The sequence below is a fragment of the Macaca nemestrina genome, chromosome 1, assembly GCF_043159975.1.
Source record: "Macaca nemestrina isolate mMacNem1 chromosome 1, mMacNem.hap1, whole genome shotgun sequence".
Lineage (NCBI taxonomy): Eukaryota > Metazoa > Chordata > Mammalia > Primates > Cercopithecidae > Macaca > Macaca nemestrina.
The window spans coordinates 198,313,329-198,338,530 of record NC_092125.1 but is presented as its reverse complement, the minus strand read 5'-3'; the positions used below and the strand labels follow the sequence as shown (position 1 = coordinate 198,338,530).

General features: G+C 52.5%; 1 protein-coding gene across 1 annotated transcript; it reads left to right on the top strand.

Moving 5' to 3' along the window:
- The first annotated feature begins 793 nt into the window (after positions 1-793).
- LOC105495217 (transcription factor AP-2 epsilon) lies at positions 794-24,325 on the top strand. Its single transcript, XM_071096145.1, has 7 exons — positions 794-1,970; positions 2,293-2,775; positions 3,325-3,376; positions 16,717-16,939; positions 18,288-18,406; positions 18,984-19,125; positions 23,282-24,325. Exons 1-7 carry the CDS (start codon positions 1,944-1,946, stop codon positions 23,562-23,564), a joined length of 1,329 nt encoding a protein of 442 aa, XP_070952246.1. The 5' UTR covers positions 794-1,943; the 3' UTR covers positions 23,565-24,325.
- The last annotated feature ends 877 nt before the right edge of the window (positions 24,326-25,202 follow it).

Sequence of the window (25,202 nt, the reverse complement as noted above, 5' to 3'; positions counted from 1 at the left end):
GCGTGGTGGCACATGCCTATAATCCCAGCTACTAGGGAGGCTGAGGCAGGAGAATTGCTTGAGCCTGGGAGGCGGAGGTTGTGGTGAGCCGAGATCGTGCCATTGCACTCCAGCCTGGGCAACAACAGTGAAACTCCGCCTAAAAAAAAAAAAAAAGAACCATACATTCCATGAGTTAATGGTGTCACTATCACCGCTTCTTCTATATCAATAATTTTGCCTTAATCTTCTCATTTACTACTTCACAAAAAAGGACCTTAAAAAAACTAGTCTTCTCTGCCTTCCCCTGCTTTTTTATTGGTGTTGTCAAAGTTGCAGAAACTGAGATCACAGAGGAAACGGGACGTAGCAAGGATCACACAGTCAGCCAGAGTCGGGACTAAATCCAAGCCCCTGAGTCTGAAGCAGTAGAGAATAGTGATTCTGAGCAGAGAGGGGCCAAGGCCAGGTTACCCCAGCTCTGCCACTTAGCTGCTTGACCTTGGGCAAGCCATTTAACCTCTCCATGCCTCACCCCTCCCCTGAAAATGGGGATGATATGGGTATCTCTTTCCTAGAGCTGCTGTGAGTGTTAAATAACCCAATATTCGTGAAGCACTTTGCGCAGAGGCTGGCACATTCTGTACTAAGTCTGCTGTGATGATTTCTACTTCGCCCTGGTCTGCACGTCTTCTTGCTTTCAGAAACATCTTCCTTCTGCTTCTTAATTCCCGTTCTCCTTAGCATGCCTCTCATTTGTCCATCTTTAATCCCTGTCTCTGCTTCTCAGGAGGGGAGGGTTGGGTTTGGGGAGAAAGAAAGAGTGAGTGACTATAAAGACTGGAACTTGCTTGACAGCCAGGGAGTGCCTGCCATGGTAACACACAAACATGTAGCCTGTGCATGTTAGCGTAACAATCACATGGCATCCATGCTAGTCAGTTACACACAGTCACTCAACAGTCTCTGGGTATCTCATGCCCACACTCAATCAGCCCAGGTCGCCTGGGGCTTCAGAAATATCTTGGCCCCTGGTCAGGTGGAGCTCATACCCAAATCCATCCCAGGTAAGTCTCTCTCTGTCTGGCCAGCTTGTGTCTCCAACTCCCTCAGAGCCTGGTTTGGCCTTGGAATTTTACAGCCCAGGAAGCCTGAGTGAAGTGGGCGCCTTCGGGGGATTTTGATCCAGAACCATTCAGGAGAGACTGTGATGGTAGACCCCCTACACACACACACACACAGGCACACCTGTGCGCATTAGCAGATAGGCTTGAGTCTGCAGCTCACAAACTTATTCCACGTTCCCGATTGCCCACCTCATCCAAAGTCTCTTGAGGTGCTTAGAGAAAGGATTGATACCTATTTTACCGAGGAAGCTGAGGTCAGCGAAGAATAGTGCTTTGCTTAAAGGCAAGGATGCGATAGAGCCGAACAAATGTAGGGCCCTTGCGTCCCAGCCTCGAATCTTTCTGTTTCACTGCAGCTGCGAGCTGCGAGCCCAGAAGGTGGCTCAGATCAACGTGGGCTGAATTCACGCCCCCCACTCACCCTACCCAATCCCGCCAAAGCCATTGCCTCCCCTTTGGCGGCCACTGGGGTAAAGGGAGAGAACTGCCATAGCTTGTCCCTTTAATGCGCGCCCCCGGAGGCCCGGCGCGCCCCCGCCACTATAACTGGAGTGCATGGAGCAGGCTACGCTCAGAGGAGGAAGGGCGGGCGCTGGGCACCCGTTGACCGACTTTTCCAAGTGCGATCAGTGCCCGTCCGTCCTGCCTCCATGGACCCGCACCGGAACGGCCACCGCTGAGGACCCCACGCACACTAGGATCCCGGCTGGGTCGCACCCGGCTACCGCACCGTGACCCCCGCCGGCTGTGCGGACTCCCCGCGCCTCTACCCGCAGCGCTCGCCGTCGGGCTAGGGCTCGGCTACCGCCACGCCTCGCGCCCCGCACTCACCACCCCATGCTGGTGCACACCTACTCTGCCATGGTGAGTAGTCTCGGGCCCGGGACATACTCGGCCGGGGGATCGGGGCGCCTGAGTGCTGGACTTTCCAACCCTCCTGCCCCGCGCCAACGAAATCTCAGAGGGAGGGGGCCGTAGGGACTCTGTCAGCTGAGAACGCTATGAGCAAGTGACCGCTGTCCCCAGCCTGAGGCTCCTGCGCTCGCGGGTGGCTGGGAAATAAACCTCCGGCCCTAGGAAGCGGGAGGGACGGCGGCTGGACCCTCCCGAGCTGAGGAGGAGCCTTCCGGGCTGGGGTCCTTTCAGCTGCCAGTGGATCACCTAACGCACACCTCTCCTTCCTCAGGAGCGCCCCGACGCGCTGGGCGCAGCGGCCGGCGGGGCCCGCCTGTCGTCTCTGCCCCAGGCGGCCTACGGGCCGGCGCCCCCGCTCTGCCACACGCCAGCCGCCGCAGCTGCCGCCGACTTCCAGCCGCCCTACTTCCCGCCGCCCTACCCGCAGCCACCGCTGCCCTACGGTCAGGCGCCCGACGCCGCCGCAGCCTTTCCCCACCTGGCAGGGGACCCGTATGGCGGCCTGGCGCCCCTGGCGCAGCCGCAGCCTCCTCAGGCCGCTTGGACAGCGCCCCGCGCAGCCGCCCGCGCCCACGAGGAGCCACCCGGCTTGCTGGCACCGCCCGCCCGCGCCCTGGGTCTTGACCCGCGCCGTGACTACGCCGCCGCTGTGCCCCGGCTCCTGCACAGCCTGGTTGACGGCGCGCACGGCCTGGCAGACGCGCCGCTCGGCCTTCCGGGGCTGGCGGCGGCCCCCGGTCTGGAGGACCTGCAGGTGAGACCTGAGGGGTCCGGGATTGGTTGGGACTGGCCGCGGTGGTTTACTACCATGGCTGGAGGCAGAAGGTGACAAATGCAGGAACCCGACTTTTCTCCCAGCTCGCCACATCTCACTGGTGACTCCGAGGATGCGTCCCACCTCCTGCGTTAGACATTGCCTGGCCATCAAGGCTGTCTGGCACTGAGTCCGCCAGCAGTGCCTGGGTGGCAGCAACCCTCAGCAGGGACCGAATCACTTCTTTTCTCCCCGCTGGGCCGTTGAGCCACGTATGGCATCCATGGGGCAGCCTGCACCTGGGGCGAAGAGAGACATAGTAGTTACCAGTCTAAGGTTCAAAATTTCCTTTTTGCATTGCACGGTGAGATGCCCAGGGCTCCAGCTCGGTGCCTGGACATGGCGATTCCTGGGCCTGCCTGTCGCCGCCCCAAACGAAGGTGGTGCGCGTTGCAGGGAGAAGACAGGGACCTGGGGTGGCAGGGGCTTGGGAAACCATGGGCGCCTAGGGCTTTATGCGCCCTCACCGCCACCCTCTGCTATTTGCAGGCGACGGATGAGCTGGGAATGAGCCTTCTAGACCAGTCCGTGATCAAGAAAGGTAAGGAATGGTGTGTATCTGTCAGGGCAGAGCCGGGTGAGATGGTGCAGGCCCTGGGTGCAAAGATCTATTTTCTTCACCGGCCATGCCTCCTATGTGTCGCCAGGCTGGGTGTCCACCAGGCAGTCTTCCCGGCCCAGCCAGCGGTTAGGCAGAGGTGCGGGCTTGGTGAGTTTGCCCAGCACCCTGCGGCCTGGGGTGGGCCTGAGCGGTCAGCCTTCACTGGGCTGCAGCACTGGGAGCCTGGCCTCTCCCCGCGGAGGAGGAGGGCACTCTTGTGGATCTGGAGTTGATTTGCGGAACAAGTTAAACCACTTCCCTGTTTCCCTAAAAGGTGGGAATGGAAGTGCTGTTCCCACGGAGCTGGGGAAATGATTTTCACTTTACAGAGCCTTAGCATTTCGGAGCCTGGCAGGCACTTTCTTCCCTTTCCTTCCCCTTCCTTCCCGGCAGGGCCTTGGAGGCCTCTGGGGGAATTTTCTTTCTGTGGGAGTCTCTTGCAGCATTTAGACTTAGGGGAGCTGGTGTGTGAATACTGTGTGTTAGGGTGTATGCACCTGAGTCAGGGCCTACCTGCTCCTGGGTGTCTGTGTCTATGTGAGTTCAGGGTCCCCTGCGTGTCCGAAATGTTCCCTTCATGGGTGTCCTAGTATTTCTTGGAGTGTGTGTCTGTTTCTGTGAATGTGTTTGTGAGGTGTGTCTCTGTGTGCTGGTTGCATTTCTCTGCATGTGGGGGTCTCAATGTGTACAGTATCTCTGTTGTGTCCTGCACTTTGTTCTTTGGTAATCTGAGGATTTCCAAGCATGCGAGGGCCCTCTCTGTGTATATACAGGAGTATTTGTGTGACTCCTGGCATTAGTAAAATCCAGGGACCTTTTCTGGCCTGAGGACCAAGTTCTGGCCATGCCAGGGGAAGGTGAGAGACAGACAAAAAGAGAGGGACAGCCAGAAAGGAGCAGAGACTCAGAGGGACCCAGGCATTGGGCAGCAGCCTCCTTACCTTTGGGACAGGTGCGGGAAAGAATTCAGAGATGCACATGAGCCTGCGGTGCTCCAGGCAGGCACTGCTCCCAAAGGATTTGGCTCGAGTTGTTTTTCAAACGAGTGAATTCAAGCCTGGGCTCTATTTGCCCTCCACTTGTTCTCAGGGGAGGCCAGGGTGGAAGTGGTGGTGGCAGGGCTGGGGCTGGACTTCCAGGAGCTGGGGCTGAGTTACCAGGAGCTGGGGGTTGGCTGGATGGCCTGGAGTGTGTAGGGGGGAAGATGAGGCAACAGGGCAGGAAGTTGGGGGGGGGTGGAATTGGGGCTGTGTCCTGTGTCTCTTGGAACTGGGGGCTTGGGAAAGACACTAGGAAGCGGGCTGCAGCGCGCCTCTGCTGGTGGGGCCTGGTTGGCTTACTGGACAGGGCCTTTCTTGACCCCTGAAGAAAGAGATCCGTCTGCAGTGGGCAAAAGCCTGCCTGGACTTCCTGGCCACCAGAAATATGAGCATGGTGGTGGTCCCCAGTTCCCTACGCACGCTTGGGCTCAAGAGACTGGGAGTCTAGGTTCACTGACTCCCTGAGAAAGGCTAAGACCCTGCATTTTAGAAAGGGGCTTGGGGATCTCCGCCCTGTGCAAGGGTAGAAGGATCAGCTGGTGCTCTGAGCACTTTAACCCGGAACCCGGTCCAAAGCCGAGACAGGAGACTGGATGTGAGGCCTTCCCAGGGCCAGTTTCTCTCAAACAAGACTGGGGGTGAGCCGAAATCCTCCAAAGCAGTGCAAAGAACACAAGGAGAGTCCGAACATCCCGGGTGCGGCGCGCTGGCTCCCTGGAGCGGGGCCGGGCGGGGCCGCGCCGACTAGCGTGCCCAACCGCGGGACCCCAGCGCCAGCGGGACCCCAGCGCCAGCGGGACCCCAGCGCCAGCGGGACCCCAGCGCCAGCGGGACCCCAGCGCCAGCGGGACCCCAGCGCCAGCGGGAGTGGGGCAGAGTGGAGCGAGTGGAGCGCCGGCGACCTGAGCGGAGACTGCGCCCTGGACGCCTCAGCCTAGACGTCGAGTTACAGCCCGCGGCGCTGCAGCAAAGGGGAAAGGGCATCAACCGGGCACAGCTGGATCCGGAGGTCGTGACCCAGGGGGAAGCGTGGGCGGGCGACCTAGGGCAGGCGGCGAGGCCCGTGGGCTCCTTGCTCCCTGGAGCCGCCCCTCCCCACACCCGCGCTCGGCGCCCCCGGCAGTTTTCACCTTGGCCCTCCGCGGTCACTGCGGGACTCGGAGTCGCCGCCAGCCCCGTGGGGAGTGAATTAGCGCCCTCCTTCGTCCTCTGCCCTTCCGACAGCACGCGGAACCCCTGTCCTGTCCCACAGACCTTCGGCGTCCGCCGAGTGCGGTACTGGAGCCTGCCCCGCCAGGGCCCTGGAATCAGAGAAAGTCGCTCTTTGGCCACCAGAAGCGTCGGATCCCTGCAGTGCCCTCAGCCTGGGCGGGAGGGGCGGCTGTGTCGCTGAAGGTTGGGGTACTTGGTGCTAAAGGGAGGCAGCTGCAGCCTCAGCCCCACCCCAGAAGCGGCCTTCACATCCCCGCAGTGGGGGTTCTCGGGCTTCGACTCGGCCAGTGCCGCCGGGAGCACGCAGGGCCCAGACCTGGGCTGCAAAAGCTTCGCTGACTGCAGGCGAGTGTCCGGGAGGGGCGGCCAGGCGAAGCCCCGGCTTCTTACCACACACTTCCGGGTCGCCCGCCAGTTGCACCCGCGATATTGGGCAGGAGATGGCGGGACTGAGGCTGACCCTAGGCAAATAAGGGAGCCCTCCATTTCCCGCCCACATTTGTCACCTCCAGTTTTGCAACTTATCCCAGAGACACAGAAAGCAAGCAGGACTGGTGGGGAGACGGAACTTAACAAGAATATTTTCCAGCCGAGAAGGGCAGTGAGCAGGGGCTGTACGGGCCGCGGAAAGAGCTCAGAGGAGGCGCGGTGAGTGCCCGAGGTTAGGTGAGCGCCTAGATGAGAGACAGTTGAACCGGGCTCAGGAGGTGCTTAGTGGATGTTTGTTGAATGAACGAGCAATGGGTTTTGAAGTCTGAGTGCACTGAAAGAGGGGGTGTGTAAAAAGGGCTACTTTCATCACACAGGACACTGCATGTGCAAATGCCCTCCCTGTGGAAAAGCCAGACAGGTTAAAAAGGTTACAAACAAATTAGCCGGGCAAGGTGGTGCACGCCTATGGTCCCAGCTACTCGGGAGGCTGAGCCAGGAGAATCGCTTGAACCCGGGAGGCGGAGATTGCAGTGAGCCAAGATCGCGTCACTGCACTCCAGCCTGGCCACAGAGCGAGATTCTGTCTCCAAAAAAAAAAAAAAAAAAAGTTACAAACCGTGTGTGGGTTTCAGGCTATACAATCAGAGCTGGAGGGGAGTGGTCAAGGATGAGAACTGAGATGGATCCCTCATTCCCTCTGCAGGAGAGTGGGTGGTTACCTACTTGAGGGTGGGGAATCCCGCTCCTCAGGCTCAGCTGTCCAATCTCAGGGGATCTCTAGGACAGGAGCTGATGTAGACAGTAGCCCTCTTCCCTGCTGTCTTTGGCCCTGGAGAAGGAGGAGGAAGCTGGGGAGGGTCTCCACCTCCCAGAGAATATCTAAGCAGCCAGGATATGGGTGAGATGAGTGAGATACTGACCTCTGGGACAGAATTTGAGAGGGTGCCAAAAAACTCAGTAATCAAGATAAATAGGCCAGGCACCGTGGCTCATACCTGTAATCCCAGTACTTTCGGAGGCTGGATCACTTGAGGTCAAGAGTTCGAGACCAGCCTAGCCAACATGGTGAAACCCCGTCTCTACTAAAAATACAAAAATTAGCTGGGTAGGGTGGCAGGCACCTGTAATCCCAGCTACTCCGGAGGCTGAGGCAGGAGAATTGCTTGACCCAGGAGGCAGAGGTTGCAGTGAGCCGAGATCATGCCTTTGCACTCCAGCCTGGGCAACAGAGTGAGACTATCTCAAAAAAAAAAAAAAAAAAAAAAAAAGGCTGGGCAGCATGGTGGCTCACACCCTGCTGTAATCCCAGCACTTTGGGAGGCTGAGGTGGGTGGATTACCTGAGGTCTGGGATTCAAGACCAGCCTGGCCGATATGGTGAAACCCCGTCTGTACTGAAAATACAAAAATTAGCTGGGTAGGGTGGCAGGCACCTGTAATCCCAGTTACTCCGGAGGCTGAGGCAGGAGAATCACTTGAACCCAAGGGGTGGAGGTTGCAGTGAGCCAAGATCACGCCATTGCACTCCAGCCTGGACAACAAGAAGCGAAACTCTGTCTCAAAAAAATATTTATTTATTTTTTTTTTTTGAGACACAGTTTTACTTTCTCGCCCAGGTTGGGGTGGAGCACCACGATCTCAGCTCACTGCAACCTCTGCCTCCCAGATTCTTGTACCTCAGCCTCCCAAATAGCTGGGATTACAGGTACCCGCCACCACGCCCAGCTAATTTTTTTATTTTTAGTAGAGGTGGGGTTTCACCATATTGGCCAGGTTGGTCTCGAACTCCTGACCTCAAGTGACCTGCTCACTTCAGCCTCCCAAAGTGCTGGGATTATAGGCATGAGCCACCACGCTTGGCTTTTTTAATGAAAATAGTGTAAAAATCCATGATAAACAAAATATCAAAAATTTACAGAATCTGAACTTGCACTTCCACAACCCTTTCTCACTTGCCTCCCAGGCTACTCTCTGCCCCAGATAGAGTTTGGACTTTACCTGAAAACGGTGCAGATAGAGTTTGGACTTTACCTGAAAACGGTGGGAGCTATGGACAATCTTGGAGCACGGGAGTGAAGGATAGAAATTATATTTAAAAGAAACCCTGGGCCGGGCCCAGTGGCTTACGCCTGTAATCCCAGCACTTTGGGAGGCCGAGGCAGGTGGATCACCTGAGGTCAGGAGTTTGAGACCAGCCTGACCAACATGGTGAAATCCCATCTCTACTAAAAATACAAAAATTAGCTGGGCATTGGTGGTGCACACACACCTGTAGTCCCAGCTACTCAGGAGGTTGAGACAGGAAAATCGCTTGAACCCAGGAGGCGGAGGTTGCAGTGAGCCAAGATCGCGCCATTGCACTCCAGCCTGTGCGACAAGAGCAAAACTCCGTCTTAAAAAAAAAGAAAGAAACCCTCCGGCAGTTGATGAGAAGGAAACGTAGTCAGCAGGTCCCAGCAGGGGAGATGAGGAAACTCTAGGGAGGACATTTGCACATGTCATGCCCCAGTGTAGGCTGGGGAGCAGGTCACTTCCCCTCCCATCTACCTTCCTCTTGCTCCAACCCCTTCAAGCTTTGGACCAGTGGTACCCTAAGTGTAGTGTAAGCAACCACATGCATCAGGACCCCCAGGAGATGCTTGTTAAAAATGCAAATTTCTTGGGCACCACCCCACATTGATTGCATGAGAACCCTGGAAGTATGGCCCTGGAGCTTGCATTTTTTAACTGATTTATTGAGGTAAAATTTACATACCTAAAATTTACACATTGTAAGAATTTAATTTGATGATTTTTAGTAAATGTAGAGTTGTGTAACCATTACCACAATTCATTTTGAGGCATTTCTGTCATTCCCAGAAGTTCCCATTTGTAGCTAATCCCCATTCTCACCCCAAGCCTTAGGCCACTACTGATCTGCTTTCTGTCCGTAAATTTGCATATTCTGGACATGTTCTATAAATAGAATATATAAATATGCAGACTTTTGCATCAAGCTCCTTTTGCTTAGCATAATGTTTTTGAGGCTCGCCCCAAACATTATACTAAGTAAAAGAAGCAGCAATAAAAAGAAACAAACTATTATCAGCAGCTTGTTTCTTTTTCTTGCTGCGTAGTATGCCATTGTATGGGTGTAACATATTTTGTTTATCCGTTGGTCAGTTGACAGGTACTTGGGCTGTTTCCACTTTTTAGCTGTCTTGAATAATGTTGCTGTGAACATTCACATACATGCCTTAGTGTAGACATATATTTTTAGTGCTTTTGAGTAAATTCCTAGGAGTGGAATTGCTGGATTATATGGTCGGTTTAGGTTTAATTTTTAAGAAACTGTCAAGCTGTTTTCTAAAGTGGCTGTATTATTTTGCATTCTCACCAGCAATGTGTGAGGGTTCCACTTTTCCACATCCTACACTCAGAATTGTCTTTTTTTTTTTTTTTTGGAGACGGAGTTTCACTGCCCAGGCTGGAGTGCAATGATGCGATCTCAGCTCACCGCAACCTCTGCCTCCTGAGTTCAAGTGATTCTCCTGCCTCAGCCTCCCGAGTAGCTGGGATTACAGGCATGCTTCACCACGCCCGGCTAATTTTGTATTTTTAGTAGAGAGGGGGTTTCTCCATGTTGGTCAGGCTGGTCCTGAACTCCTGACCTCAGGTGACCCACCCACCTTGGCCTCCCAAAATGCTGGGATTACAGGCATGAACCACCGCGCCTGGCCTTTTTTATTTATTGTTTTGAGACCGAGTGTCGCTCTGTCACCCAGGCTGGAGTGCAGTGGCACAATCTTGGCTCACTGCAACTTCTGCCTCATGGGTTCAAGTGGTTCTCCTGCCTCAGTCTCCCCAGCAGCTAGGATTACAGGCACGCACAACCACATCCGGCTAATTTTTGTATTTTTAGTAGAGACGGGGTTTCACCATGTTGGCCAGGCTGGCTGGTCTCGAACTCCTGACCTCATGATCCATCCACCTCGGCCTCCCAAAGTGCTGGGATTACAGGCATGAACCACTGTGCCTGGCCCCTGTCTTTTTTATTATAACTATCAAGTAGTATCTCAGTATAGTTTTAATTTGCATTTTCCTAATGACTAATAATGTTAAGAACTTTTTCATGTACTTATTAACCATTCATCTCTCATTTTTAGTGAAATGTCTATTTACATATTTGGACCATTTTCTATTTAGGTTGCTATCTTATTGTTGAGTTATAAGAGTTCTTTATATAATATATTCTGAATACAGTCCTTTATCAGATAGATGATTTGAAAATATTTTCTTTCAGTTTGTGGCTTATCTTTTTCTTCTCTATTTTTAAATTTTTAATTTTGTTTTACATTTTAAAAAATTATCTTTTTTTTTTTTTCATAGAAACAGGATCCCGCTACGTTGCCCAGGCTGGTCTCGAAGTCCTGGCTCAAGTGATCTTCCTGCCTTGGCCTCTCTAAGTGCTGGGGTTACAGGTGTGAGCAACTGCTCATAGCCTCTTTTTTTTTTTTTTTTAATTAAACATTTTTTTAGAGATAGGTCTCACTATGTTGTCCAAGCTGGAGTTTGGTGGCTATTTACAGGCAAGATCATAGCACACTGCAACCTCAAACTCCTGAATGCAAGTGGTCCCCCTGCCTGAGCCTGTCAAGTAACTGGGACTACATCTTCATGCTACCACACCATGCTATTTTCTTAATACTATCTTTTGAGGTGCAAAAGTTTTAGACTTTGATGAAGTCCAATTTATCATCATTTTCCTTCCTTCCTTCCTTCCTTCCTTCTTTCTTTTTCCTTCTTTCCTTCCTTCCTTCTTTCTCCTTCCTTCCTTCCTTCCTTCCTTCCTTCCTTCCTTCCTTCCTTCCTTCCTTCCTTCCTTCCTTCCTTCCTCTCTTTCTCTCTTTCTCTCTTTCTCTCTTTCTTTCCCACTCTCGCTCTGTCGCCCAGGCTGGAGTGCAGTGGCACTGTCTTGGCTCACTGCAACCTCCACCTCCTGGGTTCAAGGGATTCTCCTGCCTCAGCCTCCAGAGTAGCTGGGATTACATGTGAGCACCACCATGCTAGGCTAATTTTTGTATTTTTAGTAGAAACAGGGTTTCACCATGTTAGCCAAGCTGCTCAAAACTCCCGACCTCAGGTGATTGCCTGCCTCGGCCTCCCAAAGTGCTGGGATTCCAGGAGTCAGACACCATGCCCGGCCTATCATTTTCTTTTTTGTTTGTTTGTTTTTGTTTTCGTTTTTGTTTTTTTGAGACGGAGTCTCGCTCTGTCGCCCAGGTGGAGGGCAGTGGCGTGATCTCGGCTCATTGCAACCTCCGCCTCCCAGGTTCAAGCAATTCTCCTGCCTCAGCCTCCAGAGTAGCTGGGACTACAGGCACCCACCACCATGCCCAGCTAATTTTTGTAATTTTAGTAAAGATGGGGTATCACCATGTTAACCAGGATTGTCTCGATCTCATGACCTCGTGATCCGCCCTCCTTGGTCGGCCTCCCAAAGTGCTGGGATTAGAGGCGTGAGCCACCGCGCCGGGCCCCATCATTTTCTTTTATGGGCCTTGCTTTTGGTGTTGTATCTAGGAACTCTTTGCCCAACCTGAGGTCGCGAAGATTTTTCTCCTAAGTTTTCTGTTGTTGTTGTTGTTGTTGTTTTTATTTTTAGTAGAGATGGGGTTTTGCCATGTTAGCCAGACTGGTCTCAAACTCCTGACCTCAAATGATCTGCCCGCCTTGCCTCCCAAAGTGCTGGGATTATAGGTGTGAGCCACGGCGCCTGGCCTCCTATGTTTTTTCTAGAAAAAACTTGCAATTTTAACAAGCCTCCTGGGAGAGTCTGTTGCACACTTCCCTAGGTTCTGAAGTCAGACCATATCTACCACCTGTGGACAGAGTGCCTTGTCTGACAGGTTGAATAACTGGGAGCTCTTGTGTCTGCAGGAATGTGTGTGTGTGTCTGTGTGTGTGTTAATGGCTTCTGCATCTGTGACCAGCAGGACACCATTAGATCACTTCAGCTTCAGGAGTCACCACAGGGAATCCTGTCCTGTGCGTGTCGGAGACAAACTTTAGTGTCTCCGCTTTGCCTTCTGTGCTAGTTTAATTCCTGCCTCCATCACTGCCCCTTCCCTGACCCATCTGCTTCCCTAACCGTGGATTCCATTCCTCTTGCCACTTAAAAGGGAAGAGGCTCTGAGAAAAAAAGGGACAGGTAGGGGAAGCAGCAAGGTCTGTCACTCATATACACAAACACATGAGCAATGTCATGTCTGCTCTTATATCTAGCAGCACCTATGTTTGCATAAATCTGGCATAAAGGAGAAAGCACTTGCAAATATCCATATGCAGGCTACCACATCCCTCCACACTCCAGCTCATCCTCATTGCTGTATTTATCACAAGGGCATACAGTTTTTGTATAGTCACCCTTTTTTATTTTTATTTTTTTGAGATGGAGTTTCGCTCTGTCATCCAGACTGGAGTGCAGTGGCGCAATCATAGCTCACTGCTGCCTCAAACCGCGCCCAATCATTCTGTGGCCTCAGCCTCCCGAGCAGCTGGGACTATGGGCACATGCCACCCTTCCTGGCTAACTTAAAAAATAATTTTTTTGTAGAGATGAGGTCTCACTATGTTGCCCAGGCTTGTCTCGAACTTCTGGGCTCAAGCGAGCCTCCTGCCTCAGTTTCCCAAAGTGTTGGGATTACAGGTGTGAGTTACCATGCTCAGCCAGCCGAGGCCCTAGGTTTTAATAGAAGTCGGATGGAGAAGGCTGCTCATCCTGTTTCTCCGACCCCTACTTCTGGTGAGGGGTGATGGGAGGGAAGACAGTTACTTTGCCCTTCTTTTTATTTTTAATTTATCAATTTGTAAGTTTTTGGTTTTGGTTTTGTTTTTGAGACAGGGTTTCACTGTGTCACCCAGGCTGGTGTGGTCAGCTCACTGCAACCTCTGCCTCTTGGGCTCAAGCAATCCTCCTACCTCAGCCTCCACAGTAGTTGGGACTGCAGGTGTGTGCAACCATGCCTGGCTAATTTTTGTATTTTTTGTAGAGACAAGGTCTTACTGTATTACCCAGGCTGGTCTCGAACTCCTGGGCTCAAGCAAACCTCAGCCTCCCAAAGTGCTGGGATTACAGGTGTGAGCCACTGTGCCTGGCCCAATTTGTAGTTTTATTTGTTTAAAGTCAAGCTCGAGGTATAATTTTTTAATACATGCAGTATAGTTCAGTTTGGGTTCCCAGGGCCCTTGCATCATTAGTTTATTTCACATTCACTCATGGCCACCTGTGCCAAGACCCTGCCCTCGACACACTCATTCTTGGTAGGGAAGACAGCCGTGGAAACAGACCAGGAAGATTCAGTGCGGTAAGGCCAGGGATGGGGGTGAGAGGGAGCTGGGGGGCAGGAGAGGGAAGCTCTGCACAGGGGATGATGCCTAAACTCAGTAGAGTGGAGAAGGACCCCTGAGAACCAAAGGAGCACTGTGGGGCTCAAAGAGCTCACAGCCTGGGAGTCACCACATCCCAGGAGGCACTTCACACTTGTTCCATTTGGCCTGTGCTGGGTTTTTAAATCTTTGAATCATTGCCAATGCTTAAAAATCCAGAGAGTTCACATAAAAATCCAGAATCCTAGTTTCAAAAACCAGCAAAACAAAACAAAACCACAAACAAACCAGGAGCTCTGTGTCCTACTTGGCAGGACTTCGCATAAGGTGCCCCTCCAGCCTGCCAACCTCCCCCACAGCCCACTTACTATGTTACCTGTTGAGCCCCTCCTCCCTTGAAGCCTGGAGCTGTGCTGTCCACCAAGGTGGCCACTAGCTACGTGTAGCTCTTGAGCACCCAAAATGTGACTAGTCTGAATTTAGATATGCTTAAGCATAAAATGTCCATTGAATTTTGAAAACTAATTTCAAACAATGTAAAATATCTCACTAATAATTTTTAAAATATTGATTACATGTTGAAATGATTCTATTTTTTATGTACTGGGATAAACAAAATATACTAAAATGTTACATATTATTTACTATTATATTGATTAAAATTAACCTCACATGTTTCTTTTTACTGTTTAAAAATGTGGGCCAGTCCTGGTGGCTCACCCCTTTAATTCCAGCACTTTGGGAGGCCAAGGCAGGCGGGCGGATAGCTTGAGTCTAGGAGTTCAAGACCAATCTGGGCGACATGGTGAAACCCCATCTCTATGAAACCCACAAAAATTACCCAGGCATGGTGGCACGCACCTGTAGTCCCAGCAACTTGGAAGGTTAAGGTGGGAGGATCGCTTGAGTCTGGGAGGTGGTGGTTGCAGTGAACTGTGATTGTACCACTGTACTCCAGCCTGGGCAACAGAGCAAGACCCTGTCTCAAAAAAAAAAAAAAATGGTGCACACTAGGAAATGTAAATGTATACATGTGGCTCACATTATATTTCCCTTGGTCGCTTGGGTCTAGAGCCCAACAGACAAATGGGGACTCAGCAAGAGGGGCAGGCAGAGCCAGAACACAAGGCAGGGTGAAGGAGGCCATTGTAACATGATGGTTAAAGCTGTAAACTTTGGAGTCAGTGCTGAGAGTTCAGGGTTCATTTCTGCTCCTTACTTGCTGTCCCACTTTAACGTCTTTGAACTTTCAGCACGTGGCCCTCATTGACAGGTGACATTTTGTCCAGCTCTGGAGCTGGGATTTGAGTCTCAGGGAACTGACCGGGCTCTAATGAGTTTTAGGATGAGTTTTCAGCTGCAGAATGATGCATCCAGACGGAAAGATCCCTCTGGACTGGAGCAGGGAGACCAGAGCAAGGTCTGTGGAGAAATTCACGTGGGAAGTGAACCTGTGTCTGTGAGCATGCAGAGGAGTGGCCACATCCAAGGCATATAAAGAAATGAAAGTCACAGGATGGGCAGGGGTGGGAGAAAAAAAAAAGAAAGCTGTAGGATCTAGTGATGTATGGGATGTAGTGATGGACGGGATGTGGTGATGGATGGGATGATGTGGTGGGGGAGAGGGTTGCAGAGGGTATTACAGAGGTTTCTGGCTGGGCTGCTGGGTTGGGGTGGGGAGGTTTATCCAGAGAGGGAGAGACGAGACGTTCTGCCAGGCTTGGGATCAAGCTAGCCTTTCCTACTTTTGTATTCCTCAGGCCTGGCACCATTCTTGGCATGCAAGTGCTCAGCCAATATTGCCAAGAGGCTGGAAGGCTAAGAGCACCGCCTTTGAGACTGCAATCTTGGGTTTGCTACTGGTTCTCCGTCTACCAGCTGTGTGATCTCAGGCATATTACTTCACCTCTCTGAACATCAGTCTCCTCATCTGTAAAATGGGAATAGTGATAAGGGTAGCCCCTTGTGGGTTGTTCCAAGGACTGAGTGGGTTTATCTATGGGACCTCACAGCAGTGAGTGCTCAGTAGCTGTTAGTCCCAGATTCCACACTCGAGCCTGATGCACACATGAGGCCTTGTCTACCAAGGCTCTCACCTCCTTAAAGGAAGAGAGGGCCAAAAGATTCCGCTAAAGAAGCAAGTGCTTCAATATTCTCCCTTTCCCCGAGGCTAAGCAAGAGGATGGAGGTTAGACTGCAGGAAGAACTTCCTTTCTCTTATAGCCAATAATGTCTAAGTGAATTTTAGAAAATCAACTTCTGGCCAGGTGTGGTGGCTCATGCCTGTAATCCCAGCACTTTGGGAGGCCAAGGTAGGTGGATCACGAGGTCAGGAGTTTGAGACCAGCCTGGCCAATATGGTGAAACCCCATCACTACTAAAAATACAGAAATTAGCCAGGCATGGTGATGAGCACCTATAGTCCCAGCTACTCAGGAGGCTGAGGCAGAAGAATTGCTTGAACCTGGGAGGCGGAGGTTGCAGCAGCGAGCTGAGATTACACCACTGCACTCCAGCCTGGTGACAGCTAGACTCCATCTCAAAAAAAAAGAAAAAAAAAGAAAAAAATTAACTTCTCAAATTCCCTTCTCTGGTCTTCAGACAATTAGCAGATAATTAGGGAATGTTTGGGGAGGGGGTATAGGGCCTATCTCCTGGTCTCCTTTAGCATTCGCAGAGTGACTTGGCAGGAAGAGAGGGCCAGGGCTGAAGGCATTAATAGCGCAATAACCTCCCCGGCCCAGGGATGTGGAGCCCACAGTCTCCAGGCCCCTCATTGATGCAGGGGTGGGGTGGGAGGGTGGGGAGGAAAGACGTGGGAATCACGGGTGGGAAGAGGGAATCTGGGGACTCCCTGTGATTGCCCAGCCCTGGCTTGGCCCTGCTGCAGGGCCCCAGGGGTCCTGCCTCCAGCTCACACTCATATCCTTACATCCAAGTCCCTCTCTGATGGCATCTGCTAAAACACCAAGATTCTGCTGGAGCTGTTTGAGTTTAAGATAGGACCAGCTTGGTTCAGTGAGGGGGACACAGATTTAAGAACCAGACAGCTCGGAGCTCAGTCTCCGAGTTCACATCCATCAGTTGAGGGAACTTGGACGAGTCACTTTCATCTCACCGTGCCTCCGTTTCTCCCTTCATAAAGCAAGGATACCAGACCCTCCCTTGAGTGGGGCTGTGTGCGATGGTCGCTGGCTCAGTGTTTCCCTCTCCCTGCTCTTCTCCACAGTGCCCATCCCCTCCAAAGCTAGCAGCCTCTCAGCCCTCTCCTTGGCCAAAGACAGCCTGGTGGGCGGCATCACGAATCCTGGTGAGGTCTTCTGCTCTGTGCCCGGCCGGCTTTCACTGCTCAGCTCAACGTCCAAGTACAAAGTGACGGTGGGGGAGGTGCAGCGGCGACTCTCACCTCCTGAGTGCCTCAACGCCTCCCTCCTGGGGGGTGTCCTCCGCAGGTAGGAAGGCCAGCCCTCGATTCCCCACCTGGCTGGATCCCTGGCCTCTTCAGGCCTTCTCAGGGCATCAGAGAGGAGGCCAGTCTCACCTAGCCCCCCTGCCTCAGTCTCCCTGGGAGGGGAGGCCCTGGGGACTCTGGATTGTGCATGCTATGGGGGCCGGCCCAGGTCCTTGGTGGCCGCCACGTGTCTGTGGGTCTGGGGTGGGGAAGTGGGCAGAGAAAGAAGCCTGGGCACAGAGAAGGGATGGAGAACTCATCCACACTGGTCAGGACGAGACTGGGTCTGGGGAAGAGAGGGGGCCATCCTCAACCCCCTTCCAGGAAGTGAACCCCAGGACCCAAGGCCCATTCTGCGCAGCAGCATAGGCCCTGTGTGTTTTGGGGTGTGGGGCATGGTAGTCCATGGTTCGTCTTCCTAGACCTGTGTCTCTTTCTCTCTGTGCATGTCCTTGTGCCTGGGAAGGGTATTTCTGCTTCAGGGCCGTGAGCTTGGATGAGTCTGAGGATGGTGTGGACGTGTGTGTGTGTGTGCATGTGTCTATAGTAGCGGATGGCCAGGAGCGTGTTTCCATGAGTGTGAGTATCCTGTGTTTCTTCTAGTGGGATGTGTGGCCTAGAGTGTGTCCTGCTGTGTGTGTGTGTGTGTGTGTGTGTATGATTGCCTGTGCATCTGGAGCTAGTCACATGGATGTTTGGCCATCTGGTGTGTGGGAGTGGCATTTGTGCAGTCATAGGGGATATCTCCTTACTCGTAGCATCTTGGCGGATCTCTGTGAGTCCCTGAGTGTCTGTACATGTGTTCCTGGGACCCTGACTTGGTGTGATCCTGTGTCTCTGTGTCCCTAGGTGTCTGAGTCTGTGTCTCTGCGTATGTCTGTCTCTACTGGTTCTACGTGTCTCTCTTCTTTCACGTGTGTGTGTGTGTGTGAGTCCCCAGGTGGCTGTGTGTGTACCTGTGTCTCCCCATGTGTCTCTCTTTCTGTATGTCACTGCGCGTCTCTACATATAGGTCTGTGTATCCCCGGGTAGCTGTGTGTGGCCATCTGGTGTGCTAAAGATCCCAGGATGCCCCACCCTGGCTGCCCCTGCTGTTGAGAGGACTAGAGTGAACTGAAGGGCTCCTGGAGCTGGGTGCTGGCCCCCCACCTCTGTCTTGGCTGCAAAACCATGGGAGATTAGGAAGAGGTTGCGCCCTTGCTGAAAGAGACCCCAGAGCATCCCCAGGACCAGACCCAAACCTCAACAGGGGCTGGTGGAGGCAACAAGGCCCTTTGGCGGTCACTTGGCCTCCACGCGTTTCTCTTGTCTTCACAGTTGTATGTCTGTCTCTCTCTGTGCATCTCAAGGGCCAAGTCCAAAAATGGGGGCCGGTGTTTGCGGGAACGGTTAGAGAAGATTGGACTCAACCTGCCAGCTGGCCGTCGCAAGGCTGCCAACGTGACGCTGCTGACTTCGCTAGTGGAAGGTGAGTGAGGCCTGAAGGTGGGCATGGGAGTGGCTGCGAGGGCAAGTGAGTTGTCTGGTGTGACTGTCTCTAATGCGGGAGGGTGTGTTGAGTGGTGAGTGTATCCGTGTAAGTGTTGCAGTATCTGTGTGCATGCTCTCTGTCATGTGGAAGGCTTGTTTGTGATTTCTGTGTGTAGTCTTTGTACATGTGTGCATGCATGTGCAATGGAGACCTTGCAGTGTGCGTGTATGTGTGCGTGGGTGTGGATGTGTGGGTGTGAGTGTGTCAGTGGGGAGTAGCCAGTGTTTGGATGTGGTAAAGTGATGAAGGGGGTCACAGCCCCCTCCCCGGAGGTTGGTGCCTCTGGAATACATGGTGGGCCCAGCTCCCATCTCTGAGCTCAGAGCCCAACCCTAATGGCCCCAAGGGAGGGCAATGGAATCGGGGCTGGAGCCGGGCTGGGAAGGAAAGTCAGAGGGGGCATCTACAGAGGCAGGATGGAGCAGAATCCTCCTGGCCAAGGGGTCAGAGGTTCAAAGCTGTGTTCCAGGCGCAGAGGTACACCTGGCAGTAGTGACAGCTCCCCTCCCCCCAGGAGAGGCCGTGCACCTGGCCCGAGACTTCGGTTACGTCTGTGAGACGGAGTTCCCAGCTAAGGCAGCCGCCGAGTACCTGTGCCGACAGCATGCTGACCCGGGGGAGCTGCACAGCCGCAAGAGCATGCTGCTGGCCGCCAAGTGAGTGAGGGAACCACGCACAGGCACACGTGGCTGCCATGCACAGACAGACATGTATGGGCACAATGGACACCACTGTGTACACGGGCAGTGGGCACACACACGTATGTGCATGCCACTGTGTACATCAGCAGTGAGCACACACATACATGCGCGCCGCCGTGCACACGAGCACTGAGCACACACACGCACCTGCGCGCCGCCGTGCACACGAGCAGTGAGCACACGCACGCACCTGCGCGCCGCCGTGCACACGAGCAGTGAGCACACGCACGCACCTGCGCGCCGCCGTGTACAGGAGCGCTGAGCACACACACGTACCTGCGCGCCGCCGTGTACGTGAGCAGTGAGCACACACACACGTACCTGCGCGCCGCCGTGTACGTGAGCAGTGAGCACACACACACGCACCTGCGCGCTGCTGTGTACGTGAGCAGTGAGCACACACATGCACCTGCGCGCCTCTGTTTACATGAGCACTGAGCACACACACGCATGTGCGGCCCATGTGGCACCACACATGGGCACCTAGGCTCCCTGCTTGGGCTATCCTGGGCACATGTGTGCATGCCACATGGGCACACTTGGGCGCCACATATGGGTAATATTTGTGCATCATGGTTATCATACTCAGGCATACATGAACACTCCTCACAAGCTCCTGGAGCACACATGGACACTACATGTGAACATATCTGGGTTCCATGCATCAAGAACAGTGGTGTCACATACTGGCTCACACAGGCTCACACATGGGTCCTACACCCACATACACTCCCAGGACACCACCAGCCCCAGTCCCCATCGCAGGTGTGAGGCTCCCTCTTCTAGCCTTGCCCATCAACCCTCTGCTCCAGTGATGTCCATCAGGCCACCAAGTCACGCCTGACTGCTCTGCAAGTCCCTTTGTGCCTCCCTCACCACCGTTCACATGCTGCCTCCTCTACTCAGGTCTTCATCTCACTCCCAGACCTTCACCCTAGCGTCTCCCTGGTCCCAACCTCCCTGCACGTGTATCTGCTCCCCCGCACAAGCACCTTCAACGGTTCCCGCTGCATTGATTTTCAAACTAGGTCTGCGAGGGCACCTCAGGGCCTGTTTAACAAACTAGCATTCCATTAAGATTTAGTTTTGTTTTTGTTTTTGTTTTTGTTTTGAGACGGAGTCTCACTCTGTCACCCAGGCTGGAGTGCAGTGGCCGGATCTTGGCTCACTGCAAGCTCCGCCTCCCGGGTTTAGGCCATTCTCCTGCCTCAGCCTCCCGAGTAGCTGGGACTACAGGCACCCGCCACCTCACCCGGCTAGTTTTTTGTATTTTTTAGTAGAGACGGGGTTTCACCGTGTTAGCCAGGATGGTCTCGATCTCCTGACCTCGTGATCCGCCCGTCTTGGCCTCCGAAAGTGCTGGGATTACAGGCTCGAGCCACCGCACCTGGCCTGTTTTTGTTTTTTGAGATGGAGTTTCACTCTTGTTTCCCAGACTGGAGTGCAATGGTGCGATCTCAGCTCACTGCAACCTCCGCCTCCCGGGTTCAAGCAATTCTCCTGCCTTAGCCTCCTCAGTAGCTGGGATCATAGGCCCCTGCCACCAGGACCAGCTAATTTTTTGTATTTTAAGTAGAGACGGGGTTTCATCATGTTGGCCAGGCTGGTCTGGAACTCCTGGCCTCAGGTGATCCACCCGCCTTGGCCTCCCAAAGTTCTGGAATTACAGGCGTGAACCACCGTGCCTGGCGGTAAGATTTAGTTTTTCAGGCCAGGCAAGGTGGCTCACATCTGTAATCCCAGCACTTTGAGAGGCTGAGGCTGGCGGATTGCTTGAGCCCAGGAATTGGAGACTAGCCTGGGCAACATGGTGAAACCTGGTCTCTACTAAAAATACAACAATTGGCTAGGTGTGGTGGTGCACTCCTGTAGTCCCAGCTACTTGGGAGGCTGAGATGAGAGGATCACCTGAGCCTGGGACGTCGAGACTGCAGTAAGCCATGGTTGCATCAATGCACTCTAGCCTACATGACATAGTGAGACACTGTCTCAAAAAAAAAAAGGCAAAAGATTTAGTTCTTCCAAAAGAGTTCTTATCTTAGTCTATTTGGACTGCTATAACAAAATACCATAAACTGGGTGCTTATAAACAACAGAAATTTTTATTTATTTATTTATTTATTGAGACAGAATCTTGTTCTGTTGCCCAGGCTGGAGCGCAGTGGTGCAATCTCAGCCCACTGCAACCTCCGGCTCCTGGGTTCAAGCAATTCTCCTGCCTGAGCCTCCTGAGTAGCTGGGATCACAGGTGCCTACCGCCACATCTGGTTAATTTTTGTATTTTTAGTAGAGGTTTCACCATGTTGGCCAGACTGGTCTCGAACTCCTGACCTCAGGTGATCCACCGCCTCAGGCTCCCTGAGTGCTTGGATTACAGGTGTGAGCCACCGCGTCCGGCCAGCAAGAGAAATTTATTTTTCGTAGTCCTGGAGGCTGGGAAATTCAAGGTCAAGGCAGATTCCGTGTTGGGTGAGGGCCTGCTTTCTGGCTCATAGACAGCACCTTGCTGTGTGGCCTCACATTGTAGAAGGGAGAATGGGTTTCTCTCTGACTTCTTTTATAATAAGGGCATTAATCCCATTCATGATGGCTCCACCTCCATGACCTAATCACCTCCTAAAGGCCTCACCTCCTAATACTATCACCTAGGGGGGTAGTATTTCAACATATGAATTCTGGGGAACGTAAGCATTCACACTTTGGCAGTCCCACTGCAAGAAAAGACAGAGAGAGGAGGGGGATAGAGAAAGAAAGAAAGAAAGAGAGAGAGGCTGGGTGCAGTGGCTTATGCCTGTAATCCCAGCACTTTGGGAAGCTGAGGTGATCAGATTGCTTGAGCCCAGGAGTTCAAGGCCAGCCTGGGCAACTTGGCAAAACCCCATCTGCACTAAAAATATTAGCCAGGAGTGATTGTGCGCACCTGTAGTCCCAGCTACTCGGGAGGCTGAGGTTGAGACTGCAGTGAGCTGGGATCGTGCCACTGCACTCCAGCCTGGGTGACAGAGCAAGACCTTATCTCAAAAAAATTTAAAAAAAGGAAAAGAGAGAGAGAAATCTGAGAACTACCAATTGGTAGGCTAAAGTTCAGACTCTTTTGAGGGCCCCACAGTCTGGCCCACACAAACTCCACCCACTCCTGGCAACCCTGTCCTCACATCCTTGGGTTTGCCTGTTTCCAGCTTGGAACATCCAGTCCTCCCACCTAACGCAGTCCTTCAAACTGACAACTCCACCGTCCTGCCTTTGAGGCTTTCCTCAAGTCCCCAAGGCAGAAGAGGAAGCACAGACTCCTGGGACTGCCAAATGGAGAGACCTCTGAGGCTGCTCATACTGTCACTGGAGAAACATACCTAGGGTGGGGCTCACGTGCTCACTAATCAGCTCACTCATCAAGCACTTCGTGGGCCTCAGTCCTGTGTAAGATACTGGCTGGCTTTCATGGTGACACGAAGATGAATGATGAGTGATCCTCTTGCCTGAGCCATACACAGGATGCACAAAGGAATGAATAATGAATGGCTGCAAACTAGAGCTAGGTTCAGATCCCAGCTTGGTCACCTTGACAGGTCATCCAACCTGTCTGAAACCAGTTTTCTTGTCCATATGATGGGGATAATAATAGTATAGACTTGTTTGTGAAGATTAAGTAAGATGATGCAGACAGTGTGCTTGGCACAGCATCCAGGCTTCAATTATATTCACTGCTAGTTATTATTTCCGGCAGATTCTGGATTGTTTCCTAAGAGCTTCAAAGACAAAGTTCTGTGAAGCATTGGGTGTTTGGGGTGGGAGAGGGAATCAAGGAAAGTTTCCTATATAAGGTAGTAAGTAGCTGAGCTGCACTTTGAATATGGGCCGGACATCCAAAAAAGAAAGATTATAGGGTAATCGACGTGTGTTGTTTATTAGCTGTGTGATACTGGGCTAGTCACATGACTTCTCTGAACCTTCGTTGCCTTTTCTGTGGAAAACAGTATGTTCATCATTTTGCAGGCTGTTGGGAGAGTCAGCAATAGTGTGGCTAATGTCTGTAAAATGCCTAGCATGTAGTAGGTCCTTCTCTGGGCTCAGACTTTTGTCCTCCAACCTCTGGCCCTCCTTCTCCTACCAGGCAGATCTGCAAGGAGTTTGCAGACTTGATGGCTCAGGACCGCTCACCGCTGGGCAACAGCCGCCCGGCACTCATCCTGGAGCCCGGAGTGCAGAGCTGCTTGACACACTTTAGCCTCATCACCCATGGCTTCGGTGGGCCTGCCATCTGTGCTGCCCTCACTGCCTTCCAGAACTACTTGTTGGAGTCACTCAAGGGGCTGGACAAGATGTTTCTAAGCAGTGTGGGCAGTGGGCACGGTGAAACCAAGGCTTCGGAGAAAGATGCCAAGCATCGGAAATAACTGCTTCTCCCACCCCATCCCTAAGGGGCTCCCAGGCCCTGAAACAGGCACTTAGCTCCTGGGGGTGGGCCTGAAAGGACTGAAAGGTGGGATTAGAGTCAGGCCAGAAAGAGAACATTCATCCAGAGATCCCAGAGTTGGGGATCTGGCTTGGAGTAAGGGAGGGTGGCCTCTCTGTGGTGGTGTGTTGCTAAGTTAAGGGCCCAGGTATTTGTCTCATGTGTGCAATTTTCTGACCTTTGATGGTTGAGAAGGGTTTGAACAGAAAATTGACATGAAAAGGTCTGGCTCATGGGGCAGAGCCCTTTCCATTAGGGTGCCTGGGTGGCCGTGGGTGCTTCTAGAGGCCAAAGCCTTTGTGTTTTTCACTGGTGGCAGAAGGGAAATTGATAAATCAGAGGTGCTACTGAGGAGTTGGTGCCCCTCATTCCAGAGTCTCCTACCCCCAGAAAAGGGGTGCTGGAAGGAGGAGGCCCCAGTGGACTCTTTGTACCCCTCCTACTCTTGGAAAGAAGTGGGCAGGAGGGGTCCTCAAGGAACAAAGAAGATAAAGCACAAATTGCAGAACTTGAATCCAGGCTGCTCATCACAGTCCTGTTGCTGTCTGTCCTATTTATTTATGTATGTTGTAATTAAATTTGAAATTTAAAAATGTCCAGTGCAACTTATTTATCCCAGTGAGTTGGGGATTCATTTCACTGTTTTCTGGCCATGCACTGATATGGCCAGCTGGACCAGAAGGGAGAGGGTGTTTTTGCTCACAAAGGGCTGTGGGTGGGTTGGGAGGGAAGAAAGGTGTGTCAGGTGCCCTGTGGTTGTCGCTGGGATCTTGTATTTGTGGTTCTTTTGCCCCTGCAGTTGATGTACCTCGCCATCTCCCCATCTCTCATTCTCTTAATAAAACCTTTCATTGGATATGAAGCCCTCCCTGTCCTTCTTTAGCCCAGGCCTGGATTTGCCTCCAAAGAGGGCAATGTCACTGGGGAGAGGAAGGGCCTGGGAATTGGGCAGAGGGTAGGGTGGGAAGGGGCCCCTAAGGGGATGGAGGGGACTGGGGGCCCCTCTGTGTGAGAGGAGGTACAGATGTTGGTCTGACATGTCAGTGTGGCTGTTAGTTGCTGTGTCTGTATGTGTGTGTGTGTCAAGTGAATACTGTATGTGTATTCCTGGGACTTTGGTGGGCTGGTGGGTGCATCTGTCGGTTTGGCTATTGGGGGTACAGATTTGTTACCGTGCCCGTTGGTGCTGATGTGTATGTGTCAGTGGGAATGCTGGTGACTGTGTGTGTCTGTCAGGCCAAAGCTCATCCAACTCTCGTTTTGAGAATTTCACTCTTCAATCATCTTTTGTGTCCTGTATCGTCAGTGTCTCCCTCTCTACGGGATCATTACTGGATCACCCCCCAGAGTACAAATGTTCTAGGATCTCTTACCTTACAAAACATAAATCCTTTCTCCATTTCTCTATTTCCTTTGCAGTTAAAGTTCTTGAAAGATTGCTACACCTCTACCTCCATTTCTTCACCTCTAATTTCCTCTTCAATCTGTTTTCCCGACCAGTCTGCTGACGTCCACTCAGCATGGTCATCACAACGTCAAATCTCAAGGCCTTTTTTTCTGGATTTAACAGCAGCAGTCA